The 16,707-nt window shown below is 45.6% G+C and overlaps 2 protein-coding genes across 2 annotated transcripts in view; one reads left to right on the plus strand and one right to left on the minus strand.

The window, feature by feature from the left end:
• The window catches only part of AK8 (adenylate kinase 8), a 62,097-nt gene extending 52,296 nt beyond the window's left edge, over window positions 1-9,801 (minus strand). The window contains exons 1-4 of the mRNA XM_082067830.1: window positions 9,713-9,801; window positions 7,307-7,391; window positions 3,634-3,683; window positions 2,803-2,916 (exon numbers count right to left, since the gene is read on the minus strand). Coding sequence (XP_081923956.1) covers window positions 2,803-2,916; window positions 3,634-3,683; window positions 7,307-7,391; window positions 9,713-9,790 — 327 coding nt within the window. The 5' untranslated portion in view covers window positions 9,791-9,801. The remainder of the gene's footprint in view (window positions 1-2,802; window positions 2,917-3,633; window positions 3,684-7,306; window positions 7,392-9,712) is intronic.
• Window positions 9,802-10,061: 260 nt separating this feature from the next.
• Window positions 10,062-15,978, plus strand: SPACA9 (sperm acrosome associated 9). Its single transcript, XM_082067923.1, has 5 exons — window positions 10,062-10,096; window positions 10,719-10,874; window positions 13,252-13,454; window positions 13,834-13,981; window positions 15,412-15,978. Exons 2-5 carry the CDS (start codon window positions 10,731-10,733, stop codon window positions 15,418-15,420), a joined length of 504 nt encoding a protein of 167 aa, XP_081924049.1. The 5' UTR covers window positions 10,062-10,096; window positions 10,719-10,730; the 3' UTR covers window positions 15,421-15,978.
• The last annotated feature ends 729 nt before the right edge of the window (window positions 15,979-16,707 follow it).

A 16,707-nucleotide genomic window follows, 5' to 3' on the forward strand; every position in this document is an offset into this window, starting at 1 on the left:
TTTTGCAGCATTTGCCCAGATCTAATAACATTGATCTACTGACCCAAAAATGAACGACCTTTGGCACTAGGGTTAATTTCACCACAGTAACCTTATATGCTTGAAAAGTTCCTCTAACAACATTAAATTGCGTTATATGATCTTCACACCACGCTTTGAAAAACAGTCTTAGCTTCTGCTTTTCCTCTTTCCATTTATTAAATTGCATTGCCCAGGACTGCAACTTTTAAATGCCCTGGATGTGTCCAGGACAGCACGAGCAGCTATTGTTCTGTTCCTAAGAGACACCCAAACCCCATCAGCGCTAATGGATGTTGCGGATGCCGGAGGAGTCAAGTTTAGCGCTTGTTTCAGCAGAACCAGGGCTCAGTTACGGCACCAGCAGATTGAGCCAGCGGACATGAGTCCGTAAGGGAAGATACAGCTCTTGAGATGACAATTTGAAGTCATTGTAAAGCTTGCATCGATTTAGACGAAGCAAGGAGTTCCCTCCTCATTTTAAGAGCTACATTGAAGAATCAAACTCATGTAAAAGAACCAAATAGATGATTTACTAAAAATGTTCTTCTAGCATCTATCATCTCAAAAACAAACTGCACAGCACTAAACCACCACCAGGTTCTGCTCTTCGGGTGCTCCTGACTACCTGATTAGCACTGACATTTTTGACTTTCATCTTCCACACCATCCATCTTTTTAAATCAAGTAAGCCCAAAAGGACACCCTTGAAAGTGCATCTGTATGGTCTGGAATATGTTAATAATTACAGTAATTAAACCAAAGGGAATTTTTGTTTTAAATTCTCCCCCTCTAAGTTGAAATTTATGATTCTAGCAAAACAATCTTTAATAATTAGAACGAAGATTTCAAAGCACACATTCTCAATAAGGATTATTTTCTATCATCCCAGCCAAAGCAAATGTTTCTGCCAGTAAGTTCAGTGAGTTCAATGAGCTCTTTCCTCTCAGATCTTTAAGTATTTTACTTGAGGCATCTCCAAACTTAATTTAGTAATTCAGTATAAAATAAACACTACCCTGAATTCAGCCTAAGGAAAAAAAAAATAAATCTATGTATCATGTCATCTACCATCTCAGCAAATTCTGAATGGGGAAAGGGACCTGGGAGTCCTGGGGACAGCAGGATGACCATGAGCCAGCACTGGGCCCTTGTGGCCAGGAAGGCCAATGGCAGCTGGGGTGGATTAGAAGGGGGTGGTCAGTAGGTCAGAGAGGTTCTCCTGCCCCTCTGCTCTGCCCTGGGGAGACCACACCTGGAATATTGTGTCCAGTTGTGGCCCCTCATTTCCAGCAGGACAGGGAACTGCTGGAGAGAGTCCAGCGCAGGGCAACAAAGATGCTGCAGGGAGTGGAGCATCTCCCGTGTGAGGAAAGGCTGAGGGAGCTGGGGCTCTGGAGCTGGACAAGAGGAGACTGAGGGGGGACTCATTCATGTTTACAGATATCTAAAGGGTGAGTGTCAGGAGGATGGAGCCAGGCTCTTCTCGGTGACAATTTGAGAAGAAACTTGAGAAGAAACTTCTTCCTGGTGAGGGTGGCAGAGCCTGGCCCAGGCTGCCCAGGGAGGTTGTGGAGTCTCCTTCTGTGCAGACATTCCAACCCGCCTGGACACCTTCCTGTGTAACCTCATCTGGGTGTTCCTGCTCCATGGGGGGATTGCACTGGATGAGCTTTCCAGGTCCCTTCCAATCCCTGACATTCTGTGAATCTGTTGATCAATTTCAGTCAGATTTAGCAGGGATATAGAATTCTCACAGATAGGAAACATCTTCATTTTTATGAAAATAGGTGACCAGGGAGAAAAAAAAACCCTCAAACTAGTGGACTTGCTAGAGAGAGTCACAGAAAATCAGACTTCTTTCATTCTATTACTTGTGGAACACCTTGATGTCTGGAGAAAGGAATCAGCAGCAGAGATGCTTCTGTGAATGCAGGATATTCTTTCAACATATTTTTCCAATCTGTTTGTCACCAGCCTTTAATAACAAGACAAATACAACTAATCCTGTGAGCCATGACATCTGGAAATAATGTTCTCTGGCCCAACTCCTTTGAACACTAGTTAGGAGGCCCACAATGATGCATGAATGGATTTTAAAACCTGTTTGTAGCAAACCGGGTACTCAGAGTTGGGTAGAGTGTATCAACTCAAGAACCGAATGATCTTCTGATGCCTCAGCTTGAGAGCTTTGAGGGTTTTCAATAACTGACTGGATTGTCATACTCCTTTGGAGTTAATGCACCAAGGAAGTTATTCTTGTCACACTGCAGAGAAATCAAACACGCACAACCAAGCAGCTCTGTCAGATCAAAAAAAAGTTCTTTGTGTACATATTTTCCAGAGCATTTTGTACCAAAGGAGACCTCAGAGATTAACACTTATTTTACTGAGATTCTCAAACACGCTGAAGTAGAAGATGCTTGGGTTTATGACATAATGAACCTTTTTTTGTGTTGTGCATACCTGCCCTTCTCTCGATTCTGTTGCTCATATCTAAGGTTAATATTTTCAGGACCTCCGTTACTTTACACTCTCCTGTCCTCTCCTACACCTGTTCTATGCCCTGATACATTTTTATCCTTGTTCTTCTTTCCTTATCTAGCAGAAGTTACCCTTCTCTAAAAGACCCTGCACCTACATATACACAAGCCAACGCACAAACCACTATAGATACAAGAACATTTACTCTGATCTGTTCAATTCGTAGCAGTGGAAATCACGGGAATGCCTTAAAATTCCTCTTCTGTGACATGAGAACTATAATTATACTCTCTTACACACCTGTTTTCTTTCTTTATATGCCTCTGCTTCCTTTGTCAGTGCTAATGTTTCCTTCAGTAACAAAGTCTCCTGAGAGATACGTATGGCATCCAAATGTTTACAAAGCCACATCGCCTGAGGGAAGAGGAAAAAATACAGGTTGAAATAGCTAGAAAGAAAATGAAGCATTTTTTCAGAAGACTGCAGAAAGACAGAGGGTGTTTTCCTAGGCTTCCATTTAAGCAAACAGACTGTATGTGTAACTTTGAGCAGCTTGTTAGAAAGATGTTCAAGAATCTACAGCTTTCAATACGGGCTTTTTCATCTACTGGACTACAACACAGATTTTAAAGAAGAAAGCGTTCTTCCTAGCATGCCCACAGCACCATCATCTGCAAAGCTTCTGTGGTTCAAATAAAACTTGGAGATGTTCAAATAAAACCTGGACATTTTTGATTAAGCAGTACCAGTGGACATGAGGGACAACTGACCACGTAAGTTAAGCAATCCGCAATATGGGAATACCACACATGTGTGACTACAGTACCTCTCCCGGCTTAATTAGTCCTGTTAAAACGCTGGGAAAACGTGGGAGGAAAAGTTCTGTCGCGGTATCACTACCAGTACCCGAGTGAGTTCTCACAGAGCTCACTCCAACATTTCCATGTAACCTGCAGTGTAATAAATATACCGGTGTATCCCTTGGAAAGCCACCCTTCCACTGGCCTTGTGCTCTTCTATCACTTAGATGATTCTGAACGTTCTTATCCCAGAATAACATTTTCACAAGTGCTGAGTGCAACAGAAAGTACAAAGGTAAATGTATTATAACACCGAAGGCAGCACACTTACAACTGTCGTTTTGCCGGAAGCAGCTGGACCAAGTACACAAATCCTTGGAGCTACGAAACAAGAATAAGTGAATGTAGAGATGCAGAAGAGCAAAAATCCCAACCAGTTTCCCACTATTGAATTGCATAACACAAAAGTGTTCACAATCAAACAACTATTTCAGTTGGAAATCTGCCTGAATGGAGATGCCAGGACTGGGCTCCACTGGGGAAAAGGAAGAAAGAGGAAACACTAAGTGCCAGCTGGGCCTTCTTTTAATCTCCATCGCCAATGAGATTAATACTCTCACTAAATATGCCACGTAAGCACATATATACATATACCTATATGTATCTCAGTCTTCACAGAATCACAGAATCGACTGGTTGGAAAAGACCTCGGAGATCATCAAGTCCAACCCTTGGTCCAACTCCAGTCCGTTTACTAGATCATGGCACTAAGTGCCATGGCCAATCTCAGTTTAAAAACCTCCAGGGCCGGTGAGTCCAGCACCTCCCTGGGCAGCCATTCCAATGCCTGACCACTCTCTCTGCAAAGAATTGCTTTCTAATCTCCAGCCTAAATTTCCCCTGGCAGAGTTGAAGCCCATGCCCCCTTGTCCTATTGCTGATGCCTGGGAGAAGAGCCCAATCCCCACCTGGCCAGAACTGCCCTTCAGGTAGTTCTAGAGAGTGCTGAGCTCAGCTCTAAGCCTCCTCTCCTCCAGACTAAACAAGCCCAGCTCCCTCAGCCTCTCCCCACAGGGCTTGTGTTCAAGTCCCTTCCCCAGTCTTGAAGGGACTGATGAGGATTTACTGGGAACACAGGTCAAAACAGAGGAGGGATCTACTCGCCCAAAAACCTCTCCAGCTCCTGATAACCCAGGGAGACACAGAGTCTGATGGCAGCAGACAGGGAAGGATGTGAAATGTATTTTTATGAGCCCTTCCATGCGCTTAACAGTTATTGGGCAGGTGCAATTTTTAAACATACATGAAACCCAAATTACAGATTCATCTTTACAAAGTTATCTGACTTGGAAGGTTTAAGGAAAACTCCCCCCTTATTGGTTCTTGCAAGTGCAACAGAACTAGTACACAATGTAGAAAAATACTTTAAAAGGATACATCAGCTGTTTTTATCACCTAATTTATTTCAAATGTAATGTGATTAAATCTTAGGGTGGTGGGTTTTTTTTTTTTAATCTAACACCTTGAAACTCCAGCCCGGTACTTAGGAATTATTTATAAACAGCGTCATAAAAGAGTGCTCGGGTGCCAACACTAATCAACTTCTTCAAACCACTTCAAAGAAAATCAAAAAACCTTTCCATCCACAGATCCTTTTGAGGTTTAACTAGGAGCGTGATTTAAAATTCACAAGAAAACCCTTAGGTATTGAAGCTTTAATACACAGCTTTCTTGGACAAACGTTTGATAAAAAACGAAACATACCATTATATACACCATATCATGCTTTAATATTGCCCAGGGCTACTGTAAATGCTCACTTTGTACTAAATCTGGTTTTCTCTCTGCTTAGTGGCTGGCAGCAGATGGGGCAGCGTAATTCACTGATTTACTCATTTGCACACTTGTAAGACTCCTCTAAAGCATTTTCCCTAAACATATGACACAAGGGCACAACCAGGACACCCCTGTGTGTCACGTTTAACCCCCTCCCATCAGTATTTAATACTGGATGGCTGAACCAGCAGCCAAATGAAGTCAGAAATATCTAGAAAATGCCTTTTTCTTCAGTAACTTATCACGTTTCATTCCATGTTTAGTCTTGATGGCACGTTACAGGATTTATTCTTCCAAGTAAAGCGAGTTTTAACATTCAACAATGATTTTAGTAATAACAAAATTAACCCTGGAGTAACACACACAAAAAAGCTGGAGACACTGAGTTCCATTTAAGACCAAAAGATTCAATGATTAATATTAATGTGACAAAATTAGCTTAACTTGTAAGGGAAATCCTTTGTCAAATAGGAAAAGCACATAGTACAAAACATGATGAACATTCTTGCAGAACTTTTTCACATTCTTCAGGGGTTTGGCTGTAAAGGAAGAACTCCCAGAAACGCCCCTTGGATCCTCAAAGCTTTTCTCATTAGCACAAACCAAGAAACACTGTAGAAAACCATCATCTTTGTATATGAAAGAATTATCAGTCTGCGTGTGTTTAAGGTTTTTAGAACAATATTTCAGAGCCTTAAGCTCAAACACGCAGCCGCACATTTGACCTGCGAGATTTTCGAGACGGTTGTAAGCTGCAATCATCATTAGACTTGTTTATATTTTTAAGAGTACTTTAGATGCTATTACTAATTAAAAAGGTGTTCTAACTTCACACCTGGGATAGATGCAACGCTTCTTTTCCACACATCTCTGTTTGAAATTTCCTCTAGGGCTAAAACTGTCTAGCAAGGCAAGATCATGAAAATTCATCACTCCACTGATGGCTCTAATAAGGTTTTTTTTTCCTTCTAAATAGTCAGCACCTTCTGCCATGATCAAAAAATAAAATCAACTCTGCTACAGATTTCTGTTACATTATTTTCCATATAATTTATTCTTAAAACAACATTTAGGCTTTAATTTTAACTGGAGTTCCTTTCCTTTCTTAATAGTTCTTTCCAAACCCAAAGCAGACGCGTTTTTCCTTTGACAAACAGCTGCTGTAGTTCTACCTTTAGGCTCTAAGTCATGAAGCGGAAACCTGCCTAATTCTGTTCAAATAACACCACGGGGCTTAAGGGCAAATGTTAGCTCAATGCAAAGAAATTTTATCAAACTGCATTAAATTCTTCCCCATATTTTCCACGGGTCTATAAAGCAGATTGATTACTCGTGCTGCCTGCATGGGAAAAGGCTGGACACAATTTGCAGGATTGGATTTGTTCTTTCCCTCATATTTAGCAGCATTTCAATCGACACCCATCTGATCAGCACCACTAAGAGCTCACGCACCTCTAGTGATAATGATTTCATTGACGCCGCAGCAGAATTTTCATAATGGTTTACTATGGTTTTAAAGAAACATCAAAGCGCCGTGACACCAGCTACCCCTGACAGCTCACGCAGAACTAAAATTACAGTTCAGTTGTGCATATCCAAATATAATCTGCCTAAGGGTGAACAGTTTGTAAATCAAATAATTTGATTGAGCCTACACGCTTTCATTGTGCGGAATACAGGCTTCCCATTCAATTTGCGGGGTTTTGTTAGACATGCGAGCTCCCTGTTCCTGCAGCCGAGATGCCGCTGAGCACTGCAACTCATTAACAGCAGCGAGTAACGAACTAATCAAAACCCAGAGAATCTGCCAGCCCAGGTAGAATAGGAAACCAAATTTACACCTGACAAAAGGAGTAATTAGCGAGCTTAAAGACAACAGGAAATATCAGATGGGGCACAGAACACATTAATAATTGATACACTAGAACTCTTTGTTATTCCCTTAGAGGGTTTCATTGTTATAACTGTTAAAGTGCATTTTTTATTAGATTACCCACTAAAAAAAGAAATTAAAAGCATCTTACCTATAACTATTCCAAAATGCTCACCTTTTCCTTTTTTTTCCCCTCCTCAAGACACAGTCTGAGAAGTTTTATCCGTCGTGTGCTGACTGACGCGCAGCTTTAACCAGGAATTGAATGAGTTATGGTGTCTCGGTTTGCACTTACCATCAGCGTTGTTTTGCTTCAAATGGTCTATCAGAAACTGAATGGGATCATCTGGCTTATGAATTAATAGTTCTTCAACCATGTTCTGCAAATAAATAGGACAAAGTCAGAGGAAAATGTAATGTAGCTGTATTTTTACAGCGATGTTACAATGAGGATCTTGAAGGGTTTATAAATGTCTGTTTATTTTCTCAAGGCCCCTTTCACAGATAAAATTGAGACTAAGGAACCTATTTTAGATGCTGAAAAACTAAACTAAAGCATGGTCAGAAAATTGCCAATTAAAAAACCCCCAACCTATTTGCTTTGGCTTATTTGTGGCACATACAGACACCAGAAAGGTTTGGCTTGAGCAGTTGGTGTCGATAGCGGTTGAGGCAGCACTGACATAAAAACCATACGAGGAGTTTCAAAAGCAGAGTGAACTTCAATTAGTGTCTGCAGGGCAGGTTAAACCCTCTCGACCATGTTCCCGCAAGTTTCCAACCAGCCGAGGGAACTGCAGAAAACACAAACCCAACAACCAAAGCAGCACGTCTCACTTTCAGAGCTGCACTCGTCTTCCTCCTACATGAAGAATAAAGGAGAGGGGGAAAGGCTGAGAGCATTTCCTTGAACGTCTGCTTGGAAGCACGTTTTAATCTGAAATGTTTGATGCTATACAGGGTCTCGCGTCAGCTCCCACCGACAGCCGTGGGGATCGTGTGCTGATTCACAGGCAGGGGAAGGACCGACACGGAGATTTTCTTACCAGACATTTCAGCACAGCCCAAAATTGTGCAGTTCAAACTAAACATCAAACAGCAACTAACGTTCTGCCTTAGATTATCTACTAAAATGCTCGCACTGGAACAGGACATCTTTTCCTAAAGATCAGCCATAACGCTAATATTCGCAAGTAAATTCCCTAAAGTCTGTGTATTCCATTAAATTTTATACTCTAACCAACTGATTGTCTTTTATTGGTGTGGTCTGTTTTCTGCTTTATCATTAGAATAATTAAAACACTCTGTTTTGTTGATAAACTGTTTCACATTGCAGTTCTGTGCTTAAAGGTCTGAGGAACACAGAGCATGAAGTATGAAATTTGTGTTTTAACTGCAAGTTAATTTAAAAATTATTACTTTCCAGCAACATTTATGTAAATTAAAAAATCAGGATTTGGCAGTACAGTTATCAGAAAAATAACAAGCCTAGAATATTTGGTCTTATTACAATGCAAAATTGTTCAGGCCGACACTAATTGATGCTTTCACTGTTTCATTCCCAAATCCTACCAGCACTTACACGCTTCATGTTATCCAGTTTAATTTCACACCAGCAGTTCTGTTCATCTCCGGGGGAGGGTCATGGTTTGAGTCTCATGTTTTAGGTTTCACATTTGGGGCTTTGTAAACATTTCAAGTTGAGGACAATAATTTCAAGCTGTGTTTGTTTGCACCGTTATTTTGCTACAACAGAAGGGAAGCACGGAAAGAAAACAGCCCTCTGAGTAAATGCCACAAGCAGTTTATTTAACATGAGGTCCTGCAGCTGCATTCAATGCCTCGTGGCATCCAAAATATGGTATTTCCATTAAAAAAAAACCACTAATATTATGCCACACCGGTGATACTAAATGGCCTTGAAGTTACATGAAAAAGAGAAGAGAGAAAAAAAGAAGGAAAAAAAAGTATTTGTGTGTTTTCCGGTGAGATCTGAAGAAGTTAAAAGGCCTCACGGCACAGAAAGCAGAGTTCCGAGTTAGCACACAGGAGTGTCTCTAACAGGTTCTCACATCCGAACGGCACCAGAGTATTTAATCCCCCACACAAACTCCACAAAAGGGCTTTTTCCAAACGTACAGAACAAGGCAGGGAATCCCGTCTTGCTATTTACCGAATCCCCACGCTGTCAGCAGCGCAGTTCGGTGTATTTTTGACACACGCCTCCGCAGAAACGCCCCGACAGCAGCAGGAGGAACAATCTGGTGCGGATACCGGGGTAACCGCGCCCGGCACCGGCGGAACCGCCGCCCGGGGCTCCCGCTTTCGGTTCGTTCCTTCCTCCTCCTCCCTGCCCGGACTCACCACCCTCCGCAAAAACTGACATGCACGAACCCTTGCAAGCGCCAGGCTATTATTAAAATAAATTAACTAATTAAGAGAGCGCACGTTCCCTCAGACACCCGCCCGCGCGTTTCCACAGGAGCCTGGTACCGGCTGCGGGGGGAACGGCCGCGTCGCTTTCCCCCCGGGAACCTTCCCCATGGCCGGGTCTGGCTCGGGGCTTCCCCCGGGAGGAAACCGGAGACCCGGGGCCGGGTGCCCCTCACCGCCCCCCCGGGCCTGCCAGGCCACCCCCGCGCCCCGGAGGGGTTGGTGGGGCTTGCCCGCCGTGCCCCCGTGGCGGGCACGGCCCGTTCACCTGCAGGAGCCGGAACAGCTCCCGCTCCTCCGCGTAGGCGCCCACCGGCGGCGGCCACGGCCGGGCGGGGGCGTCCATGGCCGCCCCTAGCAACCAGCTCCGCCGCGTTGCGTTGCTAAGTAGTGCGTCACCACACCGCGACGCGCCGAGGCCCCGCCCCACTCAGCGCTGCGGGGCGCGACCGCCGCCTCGGTCACAGCAACGAGGGGGTTGGCGTCATGGAACGGCGACGCGCCCCACCCCGGGCGTTGCTAGGAGACGGCGGCGCGGTTGCCGGGGTGACGGCGGCGCGGCGGGAGAGGCCGCGGGGGAGCCCGGTCGGCCCGCTCAGCCGCTGCCGCTCCCGCCGCTCTCGCCGCGGCTGCCGCCCCTGCCCGCCCGCCGGTAGGAGCCGCAGGGCTCGCTGGGCTGCCGGGGGCGGGCGGGAGCGAAGGGACGAGGCCCCGGGCAGCAGGACGGGGCTTGGGGGGGCCGGCGGGTCTCCGGTGGGGGGTGGAGGCTTCAGGCGAGGCTGCCCCGGAGCACAATGTCAAAACAGGTCAAAAACAGCCCCTCGGGCGGGCAGGGATGGGGTTAACCACGGCCCCCCAGCTCCTCCAGCCACCTTCCTGGAGTGTCGGAGCTGTGAAGCCACTTGGGCAATGGTTTTACACGGGTAAGAGCAGCCATCGCTCCCCTCGGGCCTTTCGCCGCGCTGCGTTTGATGCATCGCCACATTATGTTTACAATAGACCCACTAGGGTTTATGGCATCTGATTGTCAGTGCTCCCCGCTGGGTTCTCTGCCTCTTTTTGCAGCATCATTACTACCTCATTGACTTGCTGTTTGGGGCCCTGGGACTGCAGAGCTTTAACACAATATATCTCTTCCTTTTTTTTTTTTTTTTTTAAAAAGTTTTCTACTAACCTACACATTTCCAACTCGAGTGAAAGACAGAGTGACATATGTACAACTGCATCATTTCTAAAAAGTAGCTTCTTTTCTCTCCTTCTCTCCCAAAACCCAGGAGGGAGAAAACATGAATGAGGTAAAGGAGGCTCTAAGAAATATAGAACAGAACTACAAGCTCTTCCTGCAGCAGCAGTTCACGTTTATCGGGGCGCTGCAGCACACCCGAGAGAACGCGCACGACCTGATCAGACCGGTGGCGAGCATCAGCCAGGTACAGAGCGCTCAGCACAAAGTTCTCTGCCGATGAGAACAGGGACCAACACGGCGCTGCCGTGCACTTGGGTCTAGTTCAGGGATGAATAAATGTTTTTACTAACAGAAGATGCACAAAAACTCTATAGTGATTTTGGCCTGTAACTCTGCAAACCGGCGGCAAAAGATTAAGCAGGGAAGAGAAGTACCTGCGTTAGGTTTTCCCATTTGTGGAGAAGGAATTTTATTCCTGAGCATCAATTTATGATTTAGTTTAACACCAACATTTTGCTGCTGAGGCATAGCCAAAAATACAGGCTACAAGAAAACAATCAAGCCAACCTTCCTTCCCCAGCCACACGTGGAATCTGTAATCCTTAACGTGTAGGAACCAGCATACGTGGCTCTTCCCCCTGGTATCGGTGCTGCTGTATCTTTCTATAGAGCTTATTAAAAATAATGGCTGTGTTACCGAGGTAGGATGATGGATTGAGGGCTGAAAGTCCCAAGTGAGCGAGGGGTTTTCTGGGCTGGTAAGTGAATTGTCTTGGAATTTTTATAACATGGGATGTTTTAAGTGGTGCGAAGAACTTAGAGCAGTGGCAGACAGAGAGGGAAGTAAAACCTAAAGGAAATTGGAACTGTGGATGCGAGACAGCAGAACTCAGGCACAAAACCCAGGTGGATGCCAAAGCCAGAGTGAAAACCAAGCTGTTATTCGGATTAGGACACAGAAGTGAGCTGGTTATCTTTTCTGAGGGCTGACTCTCTCTAATATAAGGGCTTTGCTCACGACATCAAGAAGATCAAGGCAAATGTAATGCTGATCCATTTTTTTCCAAAAATAGGCATTGAGGTTTTAGATAACATTACACTGGTTTAAAAACTGCCAATATTTTTGTGATATTGAGCAATTCTCCTATTTTAAATTTTGCGTTGCACAAGAATAAAAGCAACAGGTGCAGATATATGTGTGCACTCAGCCTGCAGCTGACCTGACTGCCAGCTTTCCCAGAGTGCAAACACAGAAACTAGAGAAAAATATATATTGCACCTAGCTGGGAATATGGCTGCATTTCTAACCCATAAAGCTGCGTGTGGCAGCGGATTGTGTGCTGAGTGATGACATGTCTCAGAGAAAAGATGACAGCACAGGCAGGGGAAAGGTTGAAGAGTGTGCTGTGGTCAGGCAATGGCAACAGCTCCTGAAGACTTGGGGATGCAGCAGGGTATAAACTCGAAGTCCAGGTGGTTTTGTGAGACAAGCTCCTCAGTCACTGCTTCAGCCAGAGACTCGGATCACCCAGCGTGTCCCTGCAGTGCAGAGCCTGGCGGTGACCATGACATTGGCCCAGCGCAGGGGCTTCTGTGAGCCCGCCGGCCACAGCTCCAGGGCCAGGACTTGGCTGATGCAGAGCTGGGCACCCCCTGTAAGCACCGTTCATGTCCTGGGCCCTGTCCTGGTTGTGCAGGTGCATTACCTCTCTGCTGTGGATGTAGACAACAAGAAGTCCTGTTATCCCACCGGTGAACATCCAGGCTAAAATGCTCTTCGCTTTAGAACTATTTCTGCTCACAGCAGCGATAAAAAATCCTGCCACTCACACGGACACAACGCTCAGCAAACAGTGTGGAAGGAGGAATCTGCACTGGAAATGGCCCCGTAGGGGGCATTTTTTCTTACAAACCTGCTGAGGGTTTGCCCAAGCACAAAGCACGGCTTTTCTGTATGCAGGAGCTGTACCCATGTTGGAACAGCTACTTCTTGTCTTGAAATCTTACAGAAAGCACCAAAGGTGGTAGAGTCCAGTTATGGCTCAAACCAGCCACTCACGTAATCTCTGGGCATAATGTTTCATCATGCAACGCCATTTGCTCTAAGTAACAATGCGTTCAAGGCAAATAGGGAATACCATTGCTTTAATAGGTTAGTAAGAACAATTTAAGTGAAATGAGTTTAGTTGGCAGGCGCATCTAGTGGTGCCGAGTAAAGAACCATGAAGAACGCACGATGCAAACACATCAAACCATTCCCGGTTTGCTCACTGCTCTGCACAGGCAGCCATGGCTGTGGCAGAGGGATCCCTGCTTGGAGCAGACACAAAACTCCCCTCACGCTCGGTCCAGAGCAGAGCTGTGGCTCTGGCTGCAGCACTCCTACACTTCTTTAAAGAGAGAGGCAGGCTCCTGGTGTGCTGACGAGCAGATCCGTCACCCCAGCCTTCTTCAGCAAACATCTCAGGCACGCTGTAGAAATCTTACTACCTGCCTTGGTATTGCAGTTTCCATAGTGCAGAGTCACAAGAGAAAGCAGCTTCTCATCACTAACCTAAGCAACTCTGCAGCATAAGTTATATTAATTTAACACGCATAACCCTGTCTTTCCCCATGTACAGGTACAGTCCTACATGGACCATTATTGTAACAATACCACGGACAGGCGTATCCTCAACATGTTCCTGAACATCTGCAGTGACCTAAGCAGGCTCTGCCAGAAGCTGGAAGCCGTGCATTCTGGTAACAACATAACCAACGGCATTCTGGAGAGATGCAAGCTGCTCCTGAGCCACAGCAACGACCTGAGCGCCATCCGAGCTAAGTAGGTCTCTCCATCGGCTTTGTTTCTTTGAGGTGATTTTCAGTGCTGCGGGACTGCCGTAAAAAGACAGATTCCCGCTTCTCCATCAGTTCTGTTATAGCCCCACGCAATGCTCAGGCAAATACCTCCACCTCCTGCGCTGTGTGTGTAACTCATTTCTGTGCCAGCAAGTGTCTCTTGACCTCTCCCAGCCCTAACCCAACAGCCAGGGTCCTGTGTTTGGCATGACTCGTTTCTCAAGGTGTAATTCTGTCCGTGCCACATCCTATTGCTGTCTGTCCATTCCTGCTCTTGCCAGGGGCTCTCAGGGTGACACTGTGGGCTCTCCAGGGCTGTGTTCCTGGGACTGTTCTGCCAGTTGTTTCCTTCTGTCCCACAGATACCCTCATGATGTTGTGAATCACCTGAGCTGTAACGAGGCAAAGAACCATTACGGAGGTGTGGTGAGCCTCATCCCCATCGTTCTAGACTGCATGAAGGAGTGGGTGACCCACACCGAGAAGCTGCCACAGAGCGTGCTGCGGAACGTGAGTGGTGGAAGTGCTGTCTCTGAGAAGAGGTCACCCCAGGACGCACCAGCTAGGGTGGCCCCTTCCCAAACACCGCCTGCTGTGCACCTTGGAGCCCAGACCTCAGCTAGTAACAAAGATAATGTAGTGGTACAGGGGAGTAAACGTGTCTGGAAGAAGCTGAATGACACAGAAAATGACAGGGAGAAACTTAAGGGTCCCTGGAAACCACCGGGTAGACATGCCTTTTAGAGGATCAAAGTTCTTCTGCTTACCACCTTTAATCAGGTGGCTGATTAAAGTCAGTGAAATGAATACTAGAGATCCTTCCTATCCAAGTCCTCTTTCTGAAGAGTTAGCCCTGGACAGATGCAAACTTCCCTCCCTTGCTGATGTTTCTGCTCCTTGATGTCATATCCCAACAGAAGCAGCTGTAGCACTGCAGCTGGTCCCTTTGACCAGCACTGTGGTGAGAGCAGGGAATGGTCAGGAGCAACCAGGTTCTCATCGCACAGATATGAATCATGGGCAAGATACTTGAAATATGACTTCACACTTTCTCAGATTTCTTTCTGAGGAACATCTGTCCGAACACTCACTGTCTGAAGCTGGAGGTGCGAAGAACCTGCATGTCTGAAGGACGTGATGCAGAGCAGCAACGGCTGCTCATTATGGATTCAGATGTATTTGGTGTTTAGACTTGTCCCTAAAGTTCCTTCACCCCCATGGAAATTGCCCAGTTGTTTGGAACAAAGAATCACAGTTTACAGGACACAAATATCTCCCTCCCATGTCACTGGCTACAAGAAAGATCATTGAGGTTTAGCTGCACCAAGCCTGCTCTGCTGCATCCTCCTTGCAGATTCTCACACCATTGCCAGCACCTGCCACTCAGAACATCTTCTCTTACACTCATTTGACTCCTTTGCTGTCAGAGCTGGAGATGTAAAGGTGTTTGGTGTACTAACAATATCCAAACTTGAATAAAAACACCCCTGTCCTCCCCAGAGCTCTGCAAAGCTAACAAAGTCATTTTCAGTCGATGTGATTCATAGGAATCTGAGGGGAGCAGAGAGAAAGCTGTGGCCATTATCAGATGTTTTCTTTTCAAAGTGCAAGTGAAAATGTCTGTGATTTCCCTTTTGGAGATGAGAATCCGGCTTGCCTAACTTTCAAGGATGTTATTAGGCTTAGATCATTAAAACTGTGAGGCATTTGGAACAGTCTCATGCTGCTTTCATACCAGCACAGTGACTTTACACCAGTGCTGACAACAGCTTTCTTTCCAGCCTGCTCAGGAAGGGTCAGAGTCACAGGCTCTCCCCATTCTCTGGAGCAGATACACGTTTTTAGGGGTGTTTTTAATTGAAGCACTGTTCATTACAAACTGAAGATCTCAATGACGCGGTGCCTTCCCTGTATCTGACTGCTCTTTTCCCCTCCCACAGGCAAATTAGCTCCTGTTCTTTGCTTCCTGCTGGAAGACACTCCTGAATAAACTCTTTCCCCTTGCATGCCTGGCTCAGTCTGCTAAAATTGTGACAGTGTTTGCCTTAAAATGGCCAGATTCTGGCAACAAGCAGCCAAGAAAGAAGGGAGAATTAACAGAGGAGAGAGCACAGGAAGGAAGGATAGCTTAGATGAAATGGATTTTCAGGATCATGTTTTCCCACCAAACCCTGACGGTGCTGTTGTCCATTCGTACTTGACCAAGGCTACGATACACATGACAAACACAGTTCCCAAATCTTAATGCCAATTTCTAGCCCAGCCTTATCCTTTCAATCAGTTTTAAGCAGCCAAAATTTTAAGACACAAGCAGAAAAATGAGCGCATAAATCTTGCAGTCTGAGGTTTGGTAATGACATGACCAGCATCTCTTGGAAGACGGCAAAGTTAAGGCTCACAAAAACATCTAGACAAATTACTTAATTTCCATACAAGTTCTCCTCTTCCAGATTGGATGGACACTTCAAAAGACAAAAAGATACAGCAAGAATTGTTTTTCTCCACTACAAATCAAGCTGTTTGAAGAATTTACATAAACAGGATGTAAATGCCAAACACAGAAGTGCAATAAAGTTCTACTTTAGCCTCTGTGAGCATAAAATTGCGAGATACACACTGAGAAACCAGGCAGGGCACCAAACTGACTCACCTAGAGATCTGTCAGTTAGTCCAAGAAATAAACGCTGCTTTTTTGTTCAAAGAAATAGAAATACAGGCTGGTAGGAGATGATCTCAACAGAATCCTGGCACCTGTAGGCTGTAAATTACCTCTGTGTTCCCCTTGATTCAGGTAAGAGTCAATCCAGGCTTTTGTCAACCTGTAACCAGGCCAAAATATTCTGTACATTAAACACCTGGCTCCAGCATCTCACATGCTGAGAAGATGGAATTGTAGAATCGTTTTGGTTGGAAAAGGGCTTTAAGATCATCAAATCCACCCGTTCCCCCACCCCTGGCACTGCCCCATGTCCCTGAGAACCTCATGTCCGTCTGTCCAACCCTCCAGGGCTGGTGACTCCAGCACTGCCCTGGGCAGCCTGTTCCAATGCCACACAGCCCTTTGGGAAGAAATTGTTCCCCAGATCCAACCTCAACCTCCCCTGGCACAACTTGAGGCCGTTTCCTCTTGTCCTAGAGCTGATCATAGCTCAGACCCCAAAAAGATCAAGTGTCAGGGATGGTTGGGGGCTCTTGCAGGAAGGGAGGAGGCAATTCGAGGGGAAACTCAGCATCCC

This window comes from Streptopelia decaocto, assembly GCF_964273445.1.
Source record: "Streptopelia decaocto genome assembly, chromosome: 17".
Taxonomy (NCBI): domain Eukaryota; kingdom Metazoa; phylum Chordata; class Aves; order Columbiformes; family Columbidae; genus Streptopelia; species Streptopelia decaocto.